The sequence below is a fragment of the Fomitiporia mediterranea genome (assembly GCF_000271605.1).
Source record: "Fomitiporia mediterranea MF3/22 unplaced genomic scaffold FOMMEscaffold_18, whole genome shotgun sequence".
In the NCBI taxonomy this organism is placed as follows: domain Eukaryota; kingdom Fungi; phylum Basidiomycota; class Agaricomycetes; order Hymenochaetales; family Hymenochaetaceae; genus Fomitiporia; species Fomitiporia mediterranea.
In genome coordinates this window covers 343,177-362,581 of record NW_006760403.1, presented here as the reverse complement: position 1 = coordinate 362,581, position 19,405 = coordinate 343,177, and the positions used below count along the sequence as shown (strand labels likewise).

Sequence of the window (19,405 nt, the reverse complement as noted above, 5' to 3'; positions counted from 1 at the left end):
GCAGTAACGCTTGTGACAGCACTCGTATTGCTGAGCGAGCACTCTTTCTGTCTTGTTCGCTGCAACCATCTTCGACGACGTTGTCGGCGACAATGAGCAGACCATCTTTCCCACCGCCGCCTCCAGGCATGCCGGCACCTCCACCTGGGATGCCTCCCCCTCCTCCGGGAATGCCTGCAACGTCTGCTGGCGAACCGTCGAGCTCGCGAATGCCTCCAGAGGTGCTCGCGCAAAAATCTCACAAATGGATTCAGATGCAGAACAAGCGCTATGGTGAGAAGCGCAAGGGTGGATTTATTGATACTGGGAAGCAGGTGCGTAACTATAATGCTGCCGAGCTGTTAAAACTCGAGGCGCTAATGTGACATGTTTTGCGTTTGTTATAGGATCTTCCGCCCGAACATGTTCGCAAAATCATAAAAGATCATGGAGACATGAGCAATCGAAAATTCCGCAATGACAAACGTGTACACCTCGGTGCGCTCAAGTATATACCGCATGCCGTCATGAAGTTGCTTGAGAACATCCCATATCCTTGGGAGCAAGTCCGAGAAGTGCCTGTTCTTTACCACATCACGGGTGCGATCACTTTTGTCAATGAAATTCCTCGTGTCATCGAGCCTGTGTATCATGCGCAGTGGAGTAGTATGTGGCTTGCCATGCGTCGCGAAAAGCGCGACCGTCGACACTTCAAGCGTATGCGCTTCCCGCCCTTTGATGACGAGGAACCTCCCCTCGACTATGGAGATAACGTACTGGATGTCGAGCCCTTAGAAGCAATTCAGCTAGACTTGGATGAGGAGGAAGACAGCGCTATTATTGATTGGTTCTATGATCCAAAGCCGTTGATTGACACACCTCACGTGAACGGACCTTCATACAAGTACTGGTCAATAACGCTCCCCATCTCGGCCAACTTGTATCGGCTTGGACGTACACTTCTTTCGGACCACACCGACGATAACTCGAGCTACTTATTCGACAAGAAGTCGTTCTTCACCGCAAAGGCGCTCAACTTGGCCATTCCTGGCGGTCCGAAGTTTGAACCTTTGTATAGAGACATGGACTCATTTGACGAAGATTGGAACGAGTTCAACGACATTAATAAGATCATTATTCGTCAACAGATCCGGACGGAATATAAAGTTGCCTTTCCGCATCTTTACAATTCTCTGCCGCGTTCCGTGCAAATCTCTCCGTATCACACGCCGAAGAACGTTTACATTCGAACGGACGACCCTGACTTGCCTGCCTTCTACTTCGACCCGCTTATTAACCCTATTTCTTCTCGTGGCTTCCAACCGAAGAATGCACCCCTCGTTTCTCACGAGGACGAGATTTTTGGTCCCAATGGCGCGGATGATGACGATGAATTTGAGCTTCCGGATGAGCTCGAGCCGTTCCTCACGGACAAAGACCTAGAGAATGAGAGTACTGCGGATGGTATTGCTTTGTGGTGGGCACCAGCACCTTATAACAGGCGTTCGGGGCATATGCGTCGCGCGCAGGATATTCCGTTGGTGAAGAATTGGTACTTGGAGCACTGCCCACCAAATCAACCTGTGAAAGTTCGCGTCTCGTACCAGAAACTGCTCAAGTGTTTCGTTCTCAACGAGCTGAAGACGAGGCCAGAGAAGCCGATGACGAAGAAGAACTTGTTCCGTCAGCTGAAGGCCACTAAGTTCTTCCAGACTACGCGGCTTGACTGGGTTGAAGCTGGTTTGCAAGTGTGCAGACAAGGTTATAACATGTTGAACTTGCTCATCCATCGCAAGGTAAAGTGCTACGAAAATTTACTCTTGTTTCTTGAGATGGCTTATTCATACTCCCTCTAGAACTTGAACTACCTGCACTTGGATTACAACATGAACTTGAAACCAGTGAAGACGCTCACGACGAAGGAACGCAAGAAGTCTCGTTTCGGAAATGCGTTCCACTTGTGCAGAGAAATCTTGCGTCTTACGAAGCTTGTTGTCGATGCGCATGTCCAGTTCCGACTAGGAAACGTCGACGCGTTCCAACTAGCAGATGCATTGCAATACATCTTCGCACACATTGGCGCGCTCACTGGGATGTACCGTTACAAGTACAAGCTCATGCGTCAGGTCCGAATGTGTAAAGATCTCAAGCATTTGATTTACTACCGCTTCAATACTGGTCCAGTCGGTAAAGGTCCAGGTTGTGGTTTCTGGGCACCTGGTTGGCGAGTCTGGTTGTTCTTCATGCGTGGCATTGTACCGCTTCTCGAGCATTGGCTAGGCAATCTGCTTGCTCGTCAGTTCGAGGGTCGTAACAGCAAGGGGATTGCAAAGACGGTTACGAAGCAACGTGTTGAATCGCATTACGATTTGGAGCTACGTGCTGCTGTAATGCACGACATTCTGGATATGATGCCAGAGTCGATCAAACAGAACAAGGCGAAGACTATCTTGCAGCACTTGTCGGAAGCTTGGCGTTGCTGGAAGGCAAACAGTACGTGTACTTACTGATGATGAAACACGTCTACTGATCAGCATATTGTAGTTCCTTGGAAAGTCCCTGGTATGCCGACGGCAATCGAGAACATCATACTGCGTTACATCAAGAGCAAGGCTGACTGGTGGTGCTCGGTTGCCCATTACAACCGCGAGCGGATTAGGCGTGGTGCGACTGTAGACAAGGCAGTAGTGAAGAAGAACTTGGGTCGTCTTACCCGGCTCTACCTGAAGGCTGAACAAGAACGTCAGCACGCGTACATGAAGGATGGTCCGTATATCAGTGCCGAGGAAGCTGTTGCCATCTATACGTCTACGGTGCATTGGTTGGAGAGCCGAAAGTTCGCGCCTATCCCGTTCCCGTACGTCGTTATGTATTGTACTTTGATGTTATGACATACTAATTCATTTTGACAGACCCCTTTCGTATAAACATGATACGAAGCTATTGGTCCTGGCTCTTGAAAAATTGAAAGAAGCGTACAGTGTCAAGGGTCGCCTTAATCAGTCCCAGCGTGAAGAGCTTGCTCTCATCGAGCAGGCCTATGACAACCCACATGAATGTGCGTCACGACCTGACGTTTGACTTCTTGCTACAGTTGACTGATTTGCATATAGGCTTATCTCGTATCAAGCGACTCCTCCTGACCCAGCGAGCATTCAAAGAAGCAGGCATCGAGTTCTTCGACACCTACGACAAACTTATTCCGTGCTACGACATTGAACCCGTGGAGAAGATTACAGACGCGTATCTTGACCAATTCCTGTTCTTTGAGGCCGACAAGCGTGGACTGTTCCCAGCATGGATCAAGCCAGCAGACACCGAGCCCCCTCCGCTTCTCGTTTATAAGTGGTGCCAAGGTATTAACAATTTGACCGACATTTGGGAGACGAGCGAAGGTGAATGCGTTGTGATGATGGAGACCGTTTTGTCAAAGGTATACGAGAAGATCGACTTGACGCTTCTCAACCGTCTACTTCGTCTGATTCTCGATCACAATCTCGCGGATTATATCACGGCGAAGAACAACTGCGTTCTCACCTACAAAGACATGGCGCACACGAATGCGTATGGTATGATTCGTGGTCTGCAGTTCTCTGCCTTCGTCTTCCAATATTGGGGTCTCGTGCTCGATCTCTTGATCCTGGGCTTGCAACGCGCGAGCGAGATGGCCGGTCCTCCGCAGATGCCAAATAATTTCTTGCAATACCGCGATTCTGCAACCGAGACGCGGCATCCAGTCCGTCTCTATTCGCGTTATGTCGACCGGTTACATATCTTATTCAGGTTTACCGCGGAAGAAGCTCGCGATCTCATTCAACGGTACCTCAGCGCAAACCCCGATCCAACCAACAACAACGTTATCGGGTACAATAACAAGAGGTGTTGGCCGCGTGACTGTCGGATGCGTTTGATTAAGCACGATGTCAACCTGGGAAGGGCTGTGTTCTGGAACGTTAAGCAGAGTTTACCTCGCTCGTTAACAACAATTGAATGGGAGGACACATTCGTTAGCGTCTACTCCAAAGAGAACCCTCAATTGCTGTTCTCTATGAGCGGTTTTGAGGTTCGCATTTTACCGAAGATCCGCACAATGAGCGGCGAGCAATTCTCGCTTAAGGACGGAGTTTGGAATTTGACGAATGAGCAGACGAAGGAACGTACTGCTCAGGCTTTCCTTCGTGTATCTGATGAAGGTAATTATTCGTACTTCTACATGGTTATGATTCTAATCTAACAATTCATGACAGGGGTACAGCAATTCAATAACCGCATTCGACAAGTTCTTATGAGCTCTGGATCAACTACGTTCTCCAAGATCGTGAACAAGTGGAACACCGCTATTATTGGCTTGATGACTTATTACCGAGAGGCGGTCATTCATACTAATGAGCTACTCGATGCGCTAGTGAAGGCTGAGAATAAGATTCAAACTCGTGTTAAGATCGGCTTGAACAGTAAGATGCCTTCGCGTTTCCCTCCAGTGGTCTTCTATACTCCGAAGGTAAATCCATTAACCTGACATTCTAGTGTCATTTGCTGAACCTTTATGAAGGAACTCGGTGGACTCGGAATGTTGTCTATGGGTCACGTATTAATTCCGCAGAGCGACCTTCGATGGTCCAAGCAAACAGATGTAGGAGGTACGCTTTATCCTATCTACCCGGTTGTTCCTATCTGTCTCTTAACTAACATCCTGTATACAGTTACTCACTTCCGGGCTGGTATGACACATGAAGAAGACCAGCTTATTCCTAACCTGTATCGTTACCTCCAACCTTGGGAAGCTGAGTTTCTGGATTCAGCTCGTGTCTGGTCTGAGTATTCGATGAAGAGGAAGGAGGCAAATGCTCAGAATCGCCGTTTGACTTTGGAAGACTTGGAAGATAGCTGGGATCGAGGTATCCCTCGTATCAACACATTGTTCCAGAAGGATCGTCACACGTAAGTTTATCCTACACAGATCGATAGCGGAGATTTACTTAATGACTTGCATACAGTCTTGCGTATGACCGCGGTTGGCGTGTACGAACAGACTGGAAGCAGTATCAGCTTCTCAAACAGTAAGCTTTATAACTTTGCTTTATGAAATGTTATTCTGACGGATCTTGTAGTAATCCGTTCTGGTGGACATCTCAACGGCATGATGGCAAGTTATGGCAGTTGAACAACTACCGAGTGGACGTCATCGCTGCACTGGGAGGTGTGGAAGGAATCCTTGAGCATACGCTCTTCAAGGGCACGTACTTCCCAACGTGGGAGGGTCTGTTCTGGGAGAAAGCGTCCGGGTTCGAGGAGTCGATGAGGTACAAGAAGCTCACGAACGCTCAGCGATCTGGTCTGAATCAGATTCCAAATCGTCGATTCACGTTGTGGTGGAGTCCAACTATCAACCGTGCAAACGTTTACGTCGGTTTCCAAGTACAGTTGGATCTAACGGGTATCTTCATGCACGGAAAGATCCCGACGTTGAAGATTTCCCTCATTCAAATCTTCCGTGCCCACTTGTGGCAGAAGATTCATGAGAGTGTCGTGATGGACTTATGTCAGGTGTTCGATCAGGAGCTTGAGCCATTGCAGATTGAGACGGTCCAGAAAGAGACGATCCACCCTCGTAAGAGTTATAAGATGAACTCGTGAGTTATTCATTCCATATCTCTATAGATTAGTTATTGAATTTCATCACAAGGTCTTGTGCGGACATCCTGCTTTTCTCCGCGTACAAGGTAAATATATTGTCTCTTAGTAAGAAGCCCTTGCTAACTTTATATTACTCAGTGGAACATCTCCCGTCCATCCCTAGTCACTGACGTGAGCTTAAATCATCCTTCCCGTGTCCAAGTTCATTGCTGACTTTATTTTCAGAACAAGGACGTGCTTGATGGAACAACAAGCAACAAGTATTGGATTGATGTCCAGCTTCGTTGGGGTGACTTCGACTCTCACGACATTGAACGATATACGCGTGCGAAGTTCTTGGACTATGTAAGTTCTTTACTAGTAATAAGACTTGACATGTCTGATAAATGATTCTTAGGTATCGGACTCAATGAGTATTTATCCTTCACCGACGGGTGTGATGATTGGCATGGACCTTGCGTACAACTTATGGTCTGCGTATGGCAACTGGTTCCCTGGAATGAAACCATTAATCCAGCAAGCTATGAGCAAGATCATGAAAGCTAACCCCGCCTGCCATGTCCTTCGGGAGCGTATACGAAAGGGCTTGCAGCTCTATTCGTCTGAACCGACGGAACCTTACCTGAATAGCCAGAACTACTCTGAGCTATTCTCAAACCAGATCATTTGTGCGTTTTCCCATTAAACTGAGTTCCGAGTTGTTGCTAATCACTTCCTTATGCAGGGTTCGTCGATGATACGAACGTCTACCGTGTTACAATGTTAGCCGTTTCTTCTGTTCCGTCTTGTTCCCCTGCTAATACAGATATTATAGTCACAAGACGTTCGAGGGTAACTTGACCACTAAACCAGTAAGTAACTTTCCCGTGAACAGGCCGGCTCAATACTTATTCTATACCTCCTTTTCTCCAGATCAGTACGTCTTGAATGTTGCGCTGAGCTCTATTACCGTTACTTATACCTAAACCGTAGACGGTGCCATCTTCATCTTCAACCCGCGTTCAGGACAGCTCTTCTTGAAGATCATCCACACGAGTGTCTGGGCTGGCCAGAAACGTTTGGGACAGCTCGCGAAATGGAAGACGGCTGAAGAAGTTGCTGCTTTGGTCCGTTCACTCCCCGTCGAAGAGCAGCCAAAGCAAGTGATTGTTACCCGAAAGGGAATGTTGGGTATGAATATCATTTGCGTACCAGGTTGGTGCAATGTCGCTCACCTGTCCTTTTTTGTATAGATCCTCTGGAGGTCCATCTTCTTGACTTTCCCAACATCGTCATAAAGGGAAGTGAGTTGCAATTACCCTTCCAGGCTTGCATGAAGATGGAGAAATTTGGTGATCTCATTCTTGTGAGTTATTGTTGTCCTTTTGTAATGAATTATAATTTGACCTCTTCTTGCAGCGTGCAACCCAACCGCAGATGGTTCTGTTCAACCTATATGGTACGTGACTCAGCCTTCCTTCATTGAGCTGATCTCCTAATGTTTATTAAAGATGACTGGCTCAAGTCTATCTCGAGTTACACAGCATTCTCGCGTCTTATTCTCCTCTTGCGTGGCTTACACGTCAATAACGAGAGAGCGAAAATTATCTTACGTCCCGATAAGTCGACGATAACTGAACCTCACTTCGTTTGGCCCACACTATCCGACGATGATTGGATCAAGGTCGAAGTTGCTTTGAAGGACCTTATCCTCGCAGTAAGTTTCTTTATCCTTCCAATGTGCTACCTCCTAGTGTCTAACACGTTTGTATTAAGGACTTCGGCAAACGGAATAGTGTAAACATTGCTTCCTTAACTGCTAGTGAAATTCGAGACATCATTCTTGGTCAAGAGATCGCTGCTCCATCTGTCCAACGTCAGCAAATGGCCGAGCTTGAGAAGAGTACGGAGGCTCAAGCCCAGGTCACTGCTGTTCAAACGTAAGAAATAAATAAATAAAATGTAAGATTAACTTTGATGATGAATACTTTGGCACAGAAAAACTACCAATATCCATGGTGATACGATCCAGACAGTTACTAGTGAGTAAAAATTACTATCGATCTTTGGCGTTTACTTATGATTTCCTTTCTCAGCGACCAACTACGAACAGCAGGTCTTCTCAAGCAAGTCCGATTGGCGCGTACGTGCTATCTCCGCGACGCACCTTCCCCTCCGCTTGCAGCATATCTATGTGTCAAACGACGACGTGAAGGACGATGCAGCCTCGTTCACTTATGTCATACCGAAGAACGTTCTTAGGGCATTCGTCATATCCGCAGACTTACGAACGCAAGTGGCTGCATTCCTTTATGGAACTTCACCTCCCGACAACAAGCAGGTTAAAGAGATTAAAGCGGTCGCATGGATTCCGCAACGCGGCAATAACAATTCGGTGGAGCTACCTTCTCAGCTGCCGAGGGATGATTTCCTCCTGAAAGACCTCGAGCCATTAGGCTGGATTAAGACCCAGGCACTAGAACTACCTCACTTATCCCCGACAGACGTGACGACGCAAGCCAAGTTGATGGCGGACCATCCGGAATGGGGTCCGTCCTCTATTTGCATTATGTGCTCGTTCACTCCAGGCTCCGTATCGTTATCTGCGCACTCGTTGACTGTACCCGGGTTTGAATGGGGCCGAAAGAACGCTGATACTTCACCCAACCCTCCGGTAAGTAGATTTAATCTTTCAACCGCAAGCATAAGTTAATGAAGTGTTTAGGGGTTCAACCCCAATATGTCTGAGCGTGTTCAATTGCTTCTGTCGGACCGTGTATTGGGCATGACCTTAGTTCCCGAGGGGAAAGTTTGGAATTACGGGATTGGGCTCACTCAACTCTGGTCGTCAAATCTGCCGTATAGTATGACTTTGGACACGCCACTCCAGTTCTGGGCTGAACAGCATCGTCCCGCGGCTTTCTTGACTGTGAGTATCTTTAGTGTCTGTACTATGGTCAGCTTTCTCATGATAATGACCTATCTTAGTTCGCTAATATGGAAACTGGAGATGACAGCGCGGATGTCGAAAATAGCTTTGCATGATCGATTTTGTTTTCGTTTCTCGTTTCGATCGTTGTTTCTTGTGCAATCATTTTATGTATCCATAATAATGCTAACAATGATACTATTACAACATGAACTCAAAACCAAGAATAACCTCCTAAATAACGACGAACAAACAACATGCATAGCAAATTACAAGAATCCTTCCAAAAATAAGATTAAATCGTTGTGACAGTCTCAAGCGGTATGTTATTGGGCAATATGCCATCCACGGTAGTCGGTTCCACGCTATTTATGACGGACGGAGAACTGCGGTCCCTATCCTTCTCCGAAATGGTGCCATTTCTACCCCGGCGGGGAGGAGGTGGCAAAGCCGTCATTTCCGGCGTTGGAGGCGAACCATTCGGATGTTCCGGCCGGGCAAGCTCCGAGGATCTTCCAGGTATCTGTTTCGGGAAACTTGCCGTATGTGGGGTAGATACATTTAAAAAGTCCGCATCTTCTGTTGAGGCGGACGAAGAATCGACTGGTGAAGACATATTGAGAAAGTTTAGGTCTTTAGGTATCTCTGTAATAGGCTCTCCTATGGGTATTGAGTGTGTGCTCTCCTTCAAAGACGCAACAGATGAAACGGTAACCAATGGGGGAGAGCCTGGTAAGGTAGTTGGTGGTCCGCCTGCTCCTCGACGTAATCCAAGTGGCGGAGAAGGAGCACTTCTCATCCTCAAACGCTCTCTAATTGAGTACCTGTTGGGAACAGGATCGCGCGGCGTTGGGGGAAGAGGACCGGTGGGAGGTGGCGCAGGTGGTGCTAGTATTGTATGGGATGATGCACCGTTTGGTACTGAACTTCCATTGCTGAGACTGCGACGTCGAAGAGCATCATCAGGATGAGAACCATCCTTTGAGGATTGCGGACTCAAAGAAAATCGAAGAGATCTGGGTGAAAGTGATTCACGGAAAGAAGCACGTCTGGGCGTGACTCCATTTTCCTTTGAGTTATTGACTACTTCCAGCGGGGTTGGCGGAGGTGCACAGGTCGGCGCAGGCCGTTGAGGCGGGGGGACTGATGTACGCTTCGGGGACAGACTGTTTGAAGACCTTCGTACAGAACTAAAGCTGCCTCCACGTGCTTGCGATGCATCCACTGAACCAGAGCTAAGCGCAGATGACGTTGAAAGACGTCTACCAGTCGGTATCATTCCATTCTGAACGGTATCGGAATTGGTAGCGCTGCGCAAAGAAGACGACCGGCTCGGAGCCTGATCCCCAGGTATCTCAGCATTAGGTTCTCCTGATGAGAAACTCGGACGTGTCGGTTGAATTTGATCCGTTGGTACAGAAGGGGGTGGACCCGCTGGTGGTGTTAACATCTTAGGAATTTTCCCTGCTCTAATACGACGTTGAATAGTAGAAGAACTTCGTCCCGCAAGCGGGTCCCGATCGGGTGGTGCGCTGACAAAGGACGAAACAGACGAGGATAACGAAGCGCGTTTCGATCCAAGTTCCGGAGCCCCGAGTCCAACAGCACCGGTTGCAGTAGCATTAGAATCAACGGAAGGTGGGTTTGTCTTTCCATCTAAGCTCAACCTTGCTCCACGTAACGATACAGTGCTCTGGAATGACCTCCGAGAAGGGGGGCTGTTATCGATTGTTTGTTGCTCACGCTTTGTAGTATTAGTGAGAAAGCCGGCGGAAGTCCATGGTCGTTTGTTACGTGGTGGGGGAAGAAGAGCTGACCCTGTGTTGAAGGAAGTCAAAGAGTCACCCCTATCACGTTGTCGACTTTGAAGGGTGTACCATTCTGGCATCTCTCGATCGCGCTCCTTCAAGCTTACTCTGTCCAAGTTCATTTCCGCTGCAGATAAGATTGGTCCCGGGTATGCGATGGGTACGGGCAGATTCTGGCTGGTAGTAATTGGAGACGATGGCGCCGACTTCGAGTCTGCCTCCGCTATCCCAGTCGTGCTATTTCCGCTCATAGGCCGGATCATGTCTAGGAGCGTTGTCCCGCGAGAAGTGAACGATGGGGGATCCACCGGCGTCGTCGGGGAGTCCTCACTTCGATTCGTGCCATGTGACAAAGATCGAGAACGTCCCGGAACTGAGAATAAGCTTTTCAAAGACATCATTCGTCCAGATGGCGACGAAGGTCTTGTCTCGCCAGACCAAGACTTAACGGTTGGAGCAGGACTTTCAGAGTTGCGAGCGCGTATTTCTTCGTGCAGTGTTTTCGACGACCTTTGAGCATGCTGACGAACAGTGGAAGCAACTTCTTGTGCACGCAAAGTAAGCATGACGTCTAAATCTCCCTTTGGACCGGGCGCTGACGGCTGAGTTGCCTTGGCGATTCCTGCCTTTTCCGCTCTAAGAGAAAAAAGAGTAAGCTACAGCCTCGTGACAAAGACTATATGAGGAGAGACTGCTTCCTCGAAGCTCTCCATGACTATTTCTAATATTAAAACATACCTTTGGTCCAACACGGCGTTTTTCAATGTCGTTATCCAAGTCTGTGCTTCATCCATATCAGCAATAGAAAGGAGCCACATGGTCTGACAAGCCTCTTCCACGTTGACTTCCTTCTTCTTTCCCCCGGCATCCATACCACCAACTTTGACGACCGAGCGCTTGCCAGCGACCTCTTCTTCGGCTACAAAAACCACCGAGCTCTCATTCACCTCCAATCTCTCGAGTTCCTTCTCATCCGCTCCCGAAGATTTGAACAGATGCAAATAATAGATGGAGGACGACACTTCATCGGGGGCCATGGACCGAAAGCCGCTTAATGACGGAGGCTTTGAATGAGGCGGAGAAGTCATCACAATCGTCCGTGAACGCCATTGCCGGGAGAAGCCACGGATAAGTAGCGGTGCAGACGGAAAGAACTTCAATAATGACGAAGACTTGCATGTAAACGGGCTCAATGTAGAAAATAGACATGGAAAAGGAGGGAATTCTGGCTGGACAAGAGACGCCGTCACGGAACCTTTTGGAGTCCTTCCGTTGCCCGAGATAACGGGCGGAACATGAGGCGAGAGAGGCCAATTGGAAGATGAACTTGGTGTTGTAGGCGTAACAATACCAGAGAGCGATGAACTACGATTGTGCCTACTTTCTCGCGATTGTCGCAGCTGTAGCCCAGACTGTCTCTCGTTTGGCTTCGCAGATCCATTCGCGTTGGTCTGCAAATTATCTATGTTCTGTGTCCGATCTGTTGGATCAGTATCCAAGCTTGTCTCTTGTTCCCTGGATAGGTTTTCAGCAGAATCGTCAAAGTTCATGCCATCACTCTCCGTGAGCCTAGACGATGCATCTTCTCTGAACAAAGGGCTAATTCCTATAGACTCGGCAGCCGCCTCTCGGAGTCGATCGCGCTCCCTTCGTTCATTCTCTTCTTCCTCATCACGGACTGTGTTTCGACCGGTGTTGGCCGCGCTGATTTCGATGACATCTGATATAATATGCGTGGATGACGGAGGCTGTAACGCCCAATGTCCCCTTGGCTTTACTTTCCCTTTCCATGGTAAGCCTCTTCGTAATTGCGACTGGGGCTGGTTTTGAGGGGGAGGCGCAGTTCTACTTTGTTCAATAGAGCTGCGTTTGCCCATCCTCTTGCTGATAGTTGCTCCGACACGCCCGAGCCCTAAAGCATCCGTTGCAGCATAAAGAAGGCTCCCACGTTGTCTTCTCTGAGCTTGATTGCTGAAATTAGGCTGTGTCGTGGTCGAAGAAGCATCACTGGTCAACTGAGATATCTGCGTTGATGAACCACCGGGTTGACTAGCAAAGGGATCCGCGTCTAAAAAATAAAATAAAATATCTGTGAGAACACCGATACGCGTGGGCTGCAGAAATAATAAATGGTTTAATTAAATGAAAAGTAAAATCTAATTTGTGGTTGAAAGGCACAACTTAATTCACCGAAAGCAACAGAGATGCCTGACACTGGAAGTCTTTGTGTGATGGCATGCATCAAGTACATAACTCAAATATTCATTGGTCCTCTAGAGGAGGGCATGAATATAAGAGTGGAATTGTTGCATCCGAAAGGAGTTATAGGGCGTCGGTTTTGCAATGCTAGAGTATATGTGACAATGCAAGAAAGTGACTCACCAATACCAAACGAACTTTCTGCTGGTGTAGTCTCTGCTATGTGAGCTTCAACCGACTTCCCGGGGCGAGAAGCTTTTGGATCTGACCCTGTCGAGATAGTCCGAGCACGCCCACCCAAGCTAGCAAACGCATCAGAGAGCCGGCTCACGGGTTTACTGTGGTTGCTTGCGGTCGCCAGGTCCGACTGTTGGGATGAGGATAGTAGGAAAAGCCTGTTGGTAGGAGATTTTGGTCGAGGCGATGGAGACGATGCTCGACGACCAGCAGGCAGAGCGGATACGGCCATGGCAGAGATAGTCGACGTGGATGGGACGCGTTCCTGCGTCAAATGGTCCTCTTGTTGGTGTAGCTGGGGCTGGAGCTGATGCCAAGCAGAGACTTAGAAAACGACCGATGGTGGATATTGAGGTGAAAGCGTACCGCAGGTGCTGACCGGCCACTCTCGTCGTCAACGAGGCGCTGCATGGTCGGCGTCGACTACGACTCACTCCCGAATGGGCGCACTTCAATTTCCAGCCTGATGATCAATTTACTATATTAGGGAAGCCCGTCACGTCACGTATTGGTCATCGAGCCGCTCCGGGAAAAGAAGCCGAAAAGGTACTTCGATGTCCGGTCCCCGGTCGGAAGCCCTCCGCCTTGGTGTCTAAGTATGGCTGAGTGAACTCGAAGGCGTTGGTTGTGGATAATGCCTCAACAGCAAGCACTTGCTGGGATTGCATGTCTGGGAGAGTTGCATTGGCCGCCAGTCGACTCCCCACACTCGTTACCACGGGTTGTCGTTCCCTTGCCACCGCTGCTTGTTTCTGAAATCTCTGAGCCTGAGTCCACTGACAGCTTCACTTTATTCTGTTTTCCTCATGTTATCGAATCTGCTACTCGACTGACTTGCTGAGCCATCCTGGTTCTATTTCCCATGGTGATGCTCGGGTTTTTTTCTCAAAGTTCGCTGTGGTGTAGGCAACGTGCTATGGATATTATGTCAGTCCACGCGGCAACAATCTTATTAGGTTATCGGCCGTAACCGCCCAGAGCTGGAATGAAATGGCAAAGGGTACTTTGGACTTACGATGACGAATCTACGACTTTACGTGCTCGCGTAGCTGCTGTAGCAGACGAAGACGCAGCACGAGGTCGCACAATTGCCTGGTTCTCCCCTTTCTCAGTGCCTTTGAATTTCTATGAAGCGAAACATACGCGTGCACATGGCTGATTGCCGCAAGCTTTCCTCGACTCAGATCCAATCGAGTATTCGTAAGTGTGCCGTATCGCGTTGAAACTTGAGTCTACACGTCCATCTAGTCTAAAGCCTCCGGTCGTTTTGGATATCTCTCCCGAGTCCGGGAATCACATACTGCAACGGTAGACGATCATAAAGGAGAGCCATCCACTCAAATTCTTCTTACCCCCTGTCGACTTACAGAGGAAGACTGCAACGCTTCTGACATCGGAAGAAAACCCCGGGCATAGTCACCGTATCTATTTGAATCCGCATTCGCTAGCCATCCGCGGGCTGCTGATAATCTACACCACCCTTTGCGCTTCTAAAGTGCTGTATTCCGGTAGAACGGATCGGTGGTTCAGTGAAATCAAACCTTCCGAGACCTGCCGCCAAGAGCGGAAACTCTTTGGCAAGTGCTTGCTTCGCTAATCATTGAGATTTCCTTTCCATATACTTACTAGACCCGCCTTCTCCACAATAGGATACGTATAGACTTCGTCGGAGATCTTTTTTTTCGCAGCTCACTCAGGCATCGATTGCTGTGGTCAGCAGGCGCGAGGTTCCTCTTTTACCTTTTCTGGCCGTGGATTTAACGCACCGAGCGGGGAGATCCCGAGAAACGTCCTCCTCGTCCAACAACGTCCTTCGCTCCGAAGGTCTGCCCAGAACCAGACGTGTTGCCTTCGCACTCGCTGGTCTGGAGAATCGGAGTTTCTTTGCTCTAGATTTTTCGTTAAGTTTGATATTTAAGTTGCACCTTTGTTCGTAGAAAAGTGCACCTTTTATATCTGAGTGCCTTGTTCAACTGTGGACCTGCTTGTCGTTTTCCTCAACCAACATTGCCCTCACCCTCTCCCTTCTCCAAAGTATGGATAATCAAAACCGCCCTCGTACGGGCTACTCGTATCACAGCGAAGACAGACGCCAGAATATCCTACCCAGCATTTCATGTAGGTCTTATTTGCTTATGCTCATTGAGCACTGAGTTGTAATTTTGACTCATCTTCGGCATGAAACTTCTAGCGCGTCTTCATTACAATACGAACACAGTTAGTGATGCACCGGATGTTAGGCAGTCCCCGCCCGAGTCCCCGAATTATGCACAAGGAGGCCCAATCAGTCATGCGGCTTATGATCCAGTGCATGACGCCTATGATCTACCTCGTGTCGAGCCGAATCAGGCTGGCGATTACCAAGGCACATATACCACCGATGTTTATCACAGAGGTGATCGCAGCGTCCCTCACGCGTATGAATCTCCCAGGCGGTACGAAAATACGACACTCGCGCCAATTCAGCCCCTTCATCATCATGGCCATCTACCACATTCGTCGGTCCATACGTCCGAAACGTCGATGTACAGGACTTCCGCACGAACACATTCTCCGGGCCACAGTCTCCACTCATTCCAAGTCCATTCGCAGGCACAACCCGCAAGTTCGTCGTCAAGTACCCTACCTCATGGAGCGACACACCCGGCACGTGGCGAAGGCGAATCTGCGCCCTATCCGTCCCTTCCCCCTCTAAGCATCCCTGCACAAGCATCCTCCTCGTCCGGCGAGGGGAAAGGCGGTTCGAAACGGATCGTCATGGCTTGCCACCAATGGTAAGCGCCGTTGCTTGCTAGATGCAGGAAGAAAAATAATACTGATTTCCACGCTCCCAGCCGTGGTCGTAAGATACGTTGCGACGCGGTTCGCCCGGCATGTTCTAACTGTGTGCGCCGTCGCGAGGAATGCCGCTACGACGCGAAACCCAAGAGACGTGGACCCGACAAGGTGCCAGGCTCACGCATGCGTTCGTGCAAGTCCCGTAAGCAGACAGCCGAAGAGACATCCCCCTCAGGCACGTTTCGCTTTTGTCGTCACCGTTGTTCTTTTCAAGCTCAACATAGGTGCCGTCTCTAGGCTCTTGAAACAGTTGACAGCGGCCTTTGCCAATTTTTTAGGAGGTCCGCGGACGAATTGCTCCGTTGTTTTGGCTTAATTCCACAGACAATCGATGCGCACATTCGGCTGAACTGTATTTTTGAAAGCAGACTGTATAAACGACTCATGCTGTATTTACCCCGCACCGGAGCCCTGATTTTGATTCACCCGATGCCTCATGTATCATTGCTCGCTATTAGGCTAAAATCGGACCTTTCTTCTCTTGTAACTTCTTCTACACTGTTCTGAACAATTGACTGAGTGAACTAGATTTTGTCCCTGCGTTCTCGTTCAGTCAATGTTAAGCGACACGCCAACAAGATGGACCATGGTGAACTAAAATCGGCAACTAATGACATAACATCCCGTCCCTGCCGACCTCAAGGCGCCCGTCATCGCTGCAGATGACGTGCCAGAACCTCAAGGCCATGTCTGCAGGATAGATAGGCCTGAATAGAAGGAGATTTGAATTGACAGACACGACTTTGCCTCGCGGCGGTAGAAGCTTCAAAGCAATTATGTGATGTCGTAAAGCTGGAATGGATTCCATTCTCAAGACTCTTGTGTGTCTGAAACAGCCAAAGGAAATAAGGCCTTAAGAGGATCATGGAGTAAATAGCCATCAATATTCTAGGCTCAGAAGCAAACACAGCGCGTGGCAGCATAATGAAATTAATATTCGGTATCGTTCGGTGCATGGATGCTTGACATTCGCTGAGGGCCTACGCTTCTTCCGCGACAGAGCCACTCGCGACAGGAGTAATTGCGACAGCTGTTGCTATCTGCTGAGCAGGCTGCAATTCTGATGGCGACCAAACAGTAGCGCGTAGAAAACTCAAAATTCCAGCCCTAGATACAAGGTTTCTAAGCAAACACGAGGATGGTTTGTAGAATCCTAGAACACAGTCGTGCGAAGACACCTGTGGGGGATGACTGCATGAGGACTCTGCCGACTGCAAGTACAAGGGACTTCGCGCGATTGTCCGCAGAGCCCGGATTTCAGTTTTGAAAGCTCGAATTTCCGTCGGACCATTCGGGGTTGAATGAAAATCCTTTTACCATGACGAGTGGTATCAAGCAAAGCTGGTAGACGTGTTAGATGCAGTGTCTTGGAAATTCAGTTGTTTCGTTCATGAGAGATTAAGTCCATAAAATGCTAGTATGAGCGCGCCTGTTGCTATATATTTGGCCTAACTGTAGCCACGTGCCCGGCGATCTTTCGTGCCAGTTCCGATTCGCAGGGTGGTTTTCTCCTTTCTTTCAAGGATCCCCTTCAGGGAAAGAAGGTCCGTCGCACTGCAAGATTGTAGTCTATCAAGCTCCAAGGTCAAGTTGTTCTCTTGTCATCCCCTATATAAGGAACTCCAGATTCTAACTTTCTGAGAGGTATCTCCGGCTACGTCGTCCTCCAGTGTTCACTAAGTTAAGAGTTCATCCATGTGCTTCAGCTACGTGGCCTCCAACGACCATGCTGTTTCTGCAATACATCACAGAAGTAGGCGGATAGCAATAACTCTAGTTCATGCTCCAGACAGGTTCGGATGCAATAATCTCAAATCGGAGTATCCATGCTCTAACCAAATAATAACGCGAAGATGAAGTTTAGGAACGCCTTTTAGTCGTCAGCTTCAATGCTCTTTCTCGTAATTTAAGTGGGTCGTAAAATGCCTTCTGGTCCTTCTCTCTAAGCAAAGTGCTACACCGAAGGTCACTATTAATAAATTCTGACCAGGCCACCGGACATGAAGCCCGAAGATAGCCCGTTCTTCCAAAGTGTCTTTCCAGTGCATCTCATCTCGGCTTCCCTGCGTGACTAAAGCACAAAAACCAATCAGCTGCTTTCAAATCAAAGTTAAGTTCTGCGCCTTTGTCTTCTAAGGCTTTGTGGCGCATACCCTAAGTCGAAACGTGTTATGGATGTTCAGGGTGTGCTACGTTTGACATGCTGGTATAGAGGATTCCGCATAACGAAGTGCTCAGTTCGAGCATTAATAGAAACCTCAATGTGTGTATTTTCTCTCAAGAGCCGGCGTCTGAGAAGCTTTACATATACTCAAACAGCCTTTTATTTAACTTACAGATGATCAAACTTTCCCAGAAGCCTAGATATTCTTTCCTTTTTGAGATGAAAAACTTTCGGGCTCTAAGAGGCAACAATTCGGCGGTGTTTACTCAGATGTGTATCTGGTCTTATTTCCCGTACTTTTCTGGTGTTGCCTTGTCAAAGTTTTAGACTTCTCTCATCCCAGTCGCCTGTATTGCAGTTGGGCTGGAATCTTTTCCTGTTTTCCCTTTAAAAAAGTAGCTCCCATAACACCTGCTTGATGATCTCACGCTTGTCTACTCGTTCACAGAGTGGCACATTGATAGCTGGGGAACTTGTAGATAAGGGTGCAGTCACTCAAAGTGCAGAACACAAGAAACCTGTTCTGTTTGCTACACAAAAAAAAAAAGTAGCTTCGAGGGTAGCATGTCAGCCGAGAAGCAACAAGTGTGCCGCCAATGTGATAGATGGTATGTCCAGGAATTAGGCGCAAAAGAGTCCAACCAGAAGGGTCTGGTGGGAGCACTTGAAGACTTCTAAGTTGATTAAGTAGAAACCTCCTTGCACAAAGTGCTACTCTGTCTTTAATATCTGTCATCGCACTGCCAAATGAGCCGACAGTCTGACGTAGTGCTTCAGAACCTATGCACTCAAATATCAGGTGCCTTGGCGGCAGTGACTAATACTCGGACCCAGGCTTCTTTTCAAAACGGCTAAATGTGTATTGATGACTTAATTCGACTCGTACACAAATGGTCTGATTGTGTTCTCCTTCTCAACAGCCAGGTATGCGAGGCATCTTCCTAGAACGCAGTTATACACTCAATGTATTCATGCATATTGTGCTAGATTGAGACTTACAGACCGATGTGATATTTAATATTGAGAACGAGTAGAGTGTCTTTTGAATTCCTTTTTTATTACCGAAAGGTTGCCTATCTGTGTCTTGTTTAAATTGCAGTATCCTGTCTGCCGAAATATTAACTGCAAATAGAACCTATACCAGAACCCTCGTCAATCGCCGAATCGGCAACGTGTTTTTATAGAATGAGAAAGGTGCCTTTAATTGCTTCACATTCAAGCCTCTAGAAGGATCCCATGTGACATAATGCCAGAAATCCAGCTGCCTGGCGGCTTTCCAGGGTTTCCCAAATTCCATGGAGTCTCGGCCCTACACTAGGTGTATTAAACAACGAGAGGCTGGAGGATAGGGACATCGTTAGGGAAGGGAGGAAGCGTAATGCCGGACGTTTGAATGAAGCCTCAGGCTGACGAATCACCTTCTGCATCCACCTCTTGCAATGTACATGAGAACACCTTTATCTGCGAACGAGTGTACTGTTTCACTATGACGCAATAAGATCGCTTCTTTGCGTGGGCATACATCTTTTAAGCCTAAGAGTTCTCAGTATTTATAGTAGGCCATACAAACGGAATCGGCAGTCCTTATCGTGTCATTAGACCTTGGACATGAGAACAAGGAACCAAGACTGCATG

General features: G+C 48.2%; 3 protein-coding genes across 3 annotated transcripts; 2 read left to right on the top strand and 1 right to left on the bottom strand.

Moving 5' to 3' along the window:
• Positions 1-128: 128 nt before the first annotated feature.
• FOMMEDRAFT_97681 (pre-mRNA-processing-splicing factor) lies at positions 129-8,640 on the top strand (the record flags this gene model as incomplete). Its single annotated transcript, XM_007271600.1, has 26 exons — positions 129-314; positions 387-1,775; positions 1,836-2,472; positions 2,524-2,836; positions 2,892-3,037; positions 3,093-4,172; positions 4,227-4,480; positions 4,532-4,619; positions 4,683-4,920; positions 4,977-5,039; positions 5,091-5,612; positions 5,666-5,702; positions 5,755-5,787; positions 5,842-5,961; positions 6,014-6,284; positions 6,341-6,377; positions 6,431-6,471; positions 6,589-6,786; positions 6,849-6,961; positions 7,015-7,054; positions 7,107-7,312; positions 7,372-7,535; positions 7,594-7,637; positions 7,692-8,269; positions 8,321-8,524; positions 8,584-8,640. The coding sequence occupies 26 exons, from the start codon at positions 129-131 to the stop codon at positions 8,638-8,640; spliced, it is 7,059 nt and encodes a 2,352-aa protein (XP_007271662.1).
• A 179-nt stretch (positions 8,641-8,819) lies between these two features.
• On the bottom strand, positions 8,820-13,179 carry FOMMEDRAFT_171307 (uncharacterized protein; the record flags this gene model as incomplete). Its single annotated transcript, XM_007271689.1, has 4 exons — positions 8,820-10,968; positions 11,071-12,400; positions 12,715-13,075; positions 13,135-13,179. The coding sequence occupies 4 exons, from the start codon at positions 13,177-13,179 to the stop codon at positions 8,820-8,822; spliced, it is 3,885 nt and encodes a 1,294-aa protein (XP_007271751.1).
• Positions 13,180-14,946: 1,767 nt separating this feature from the next.
• On the top strand, positions 14,947-15,843 carry FOMMEDRAFT_162241 (uncharacterized protein; the record flags this gene model as incomplete). Its single annotated transcript, XM_007271688.1, has 2 exons — positions 14,947-15,542; positions 15,603-15,843. The coding sequence occupies 2 exons, from the start codon at positions 14,947-14,949 to the stop codon at positions 15,841-15,843; spliced, it is 837 nt and encodes a 278-aa protein (XP_007271750.1).
• Between the last annotated feature and the right edge of the window lie 3,562 nt (positions 15,844-19,405).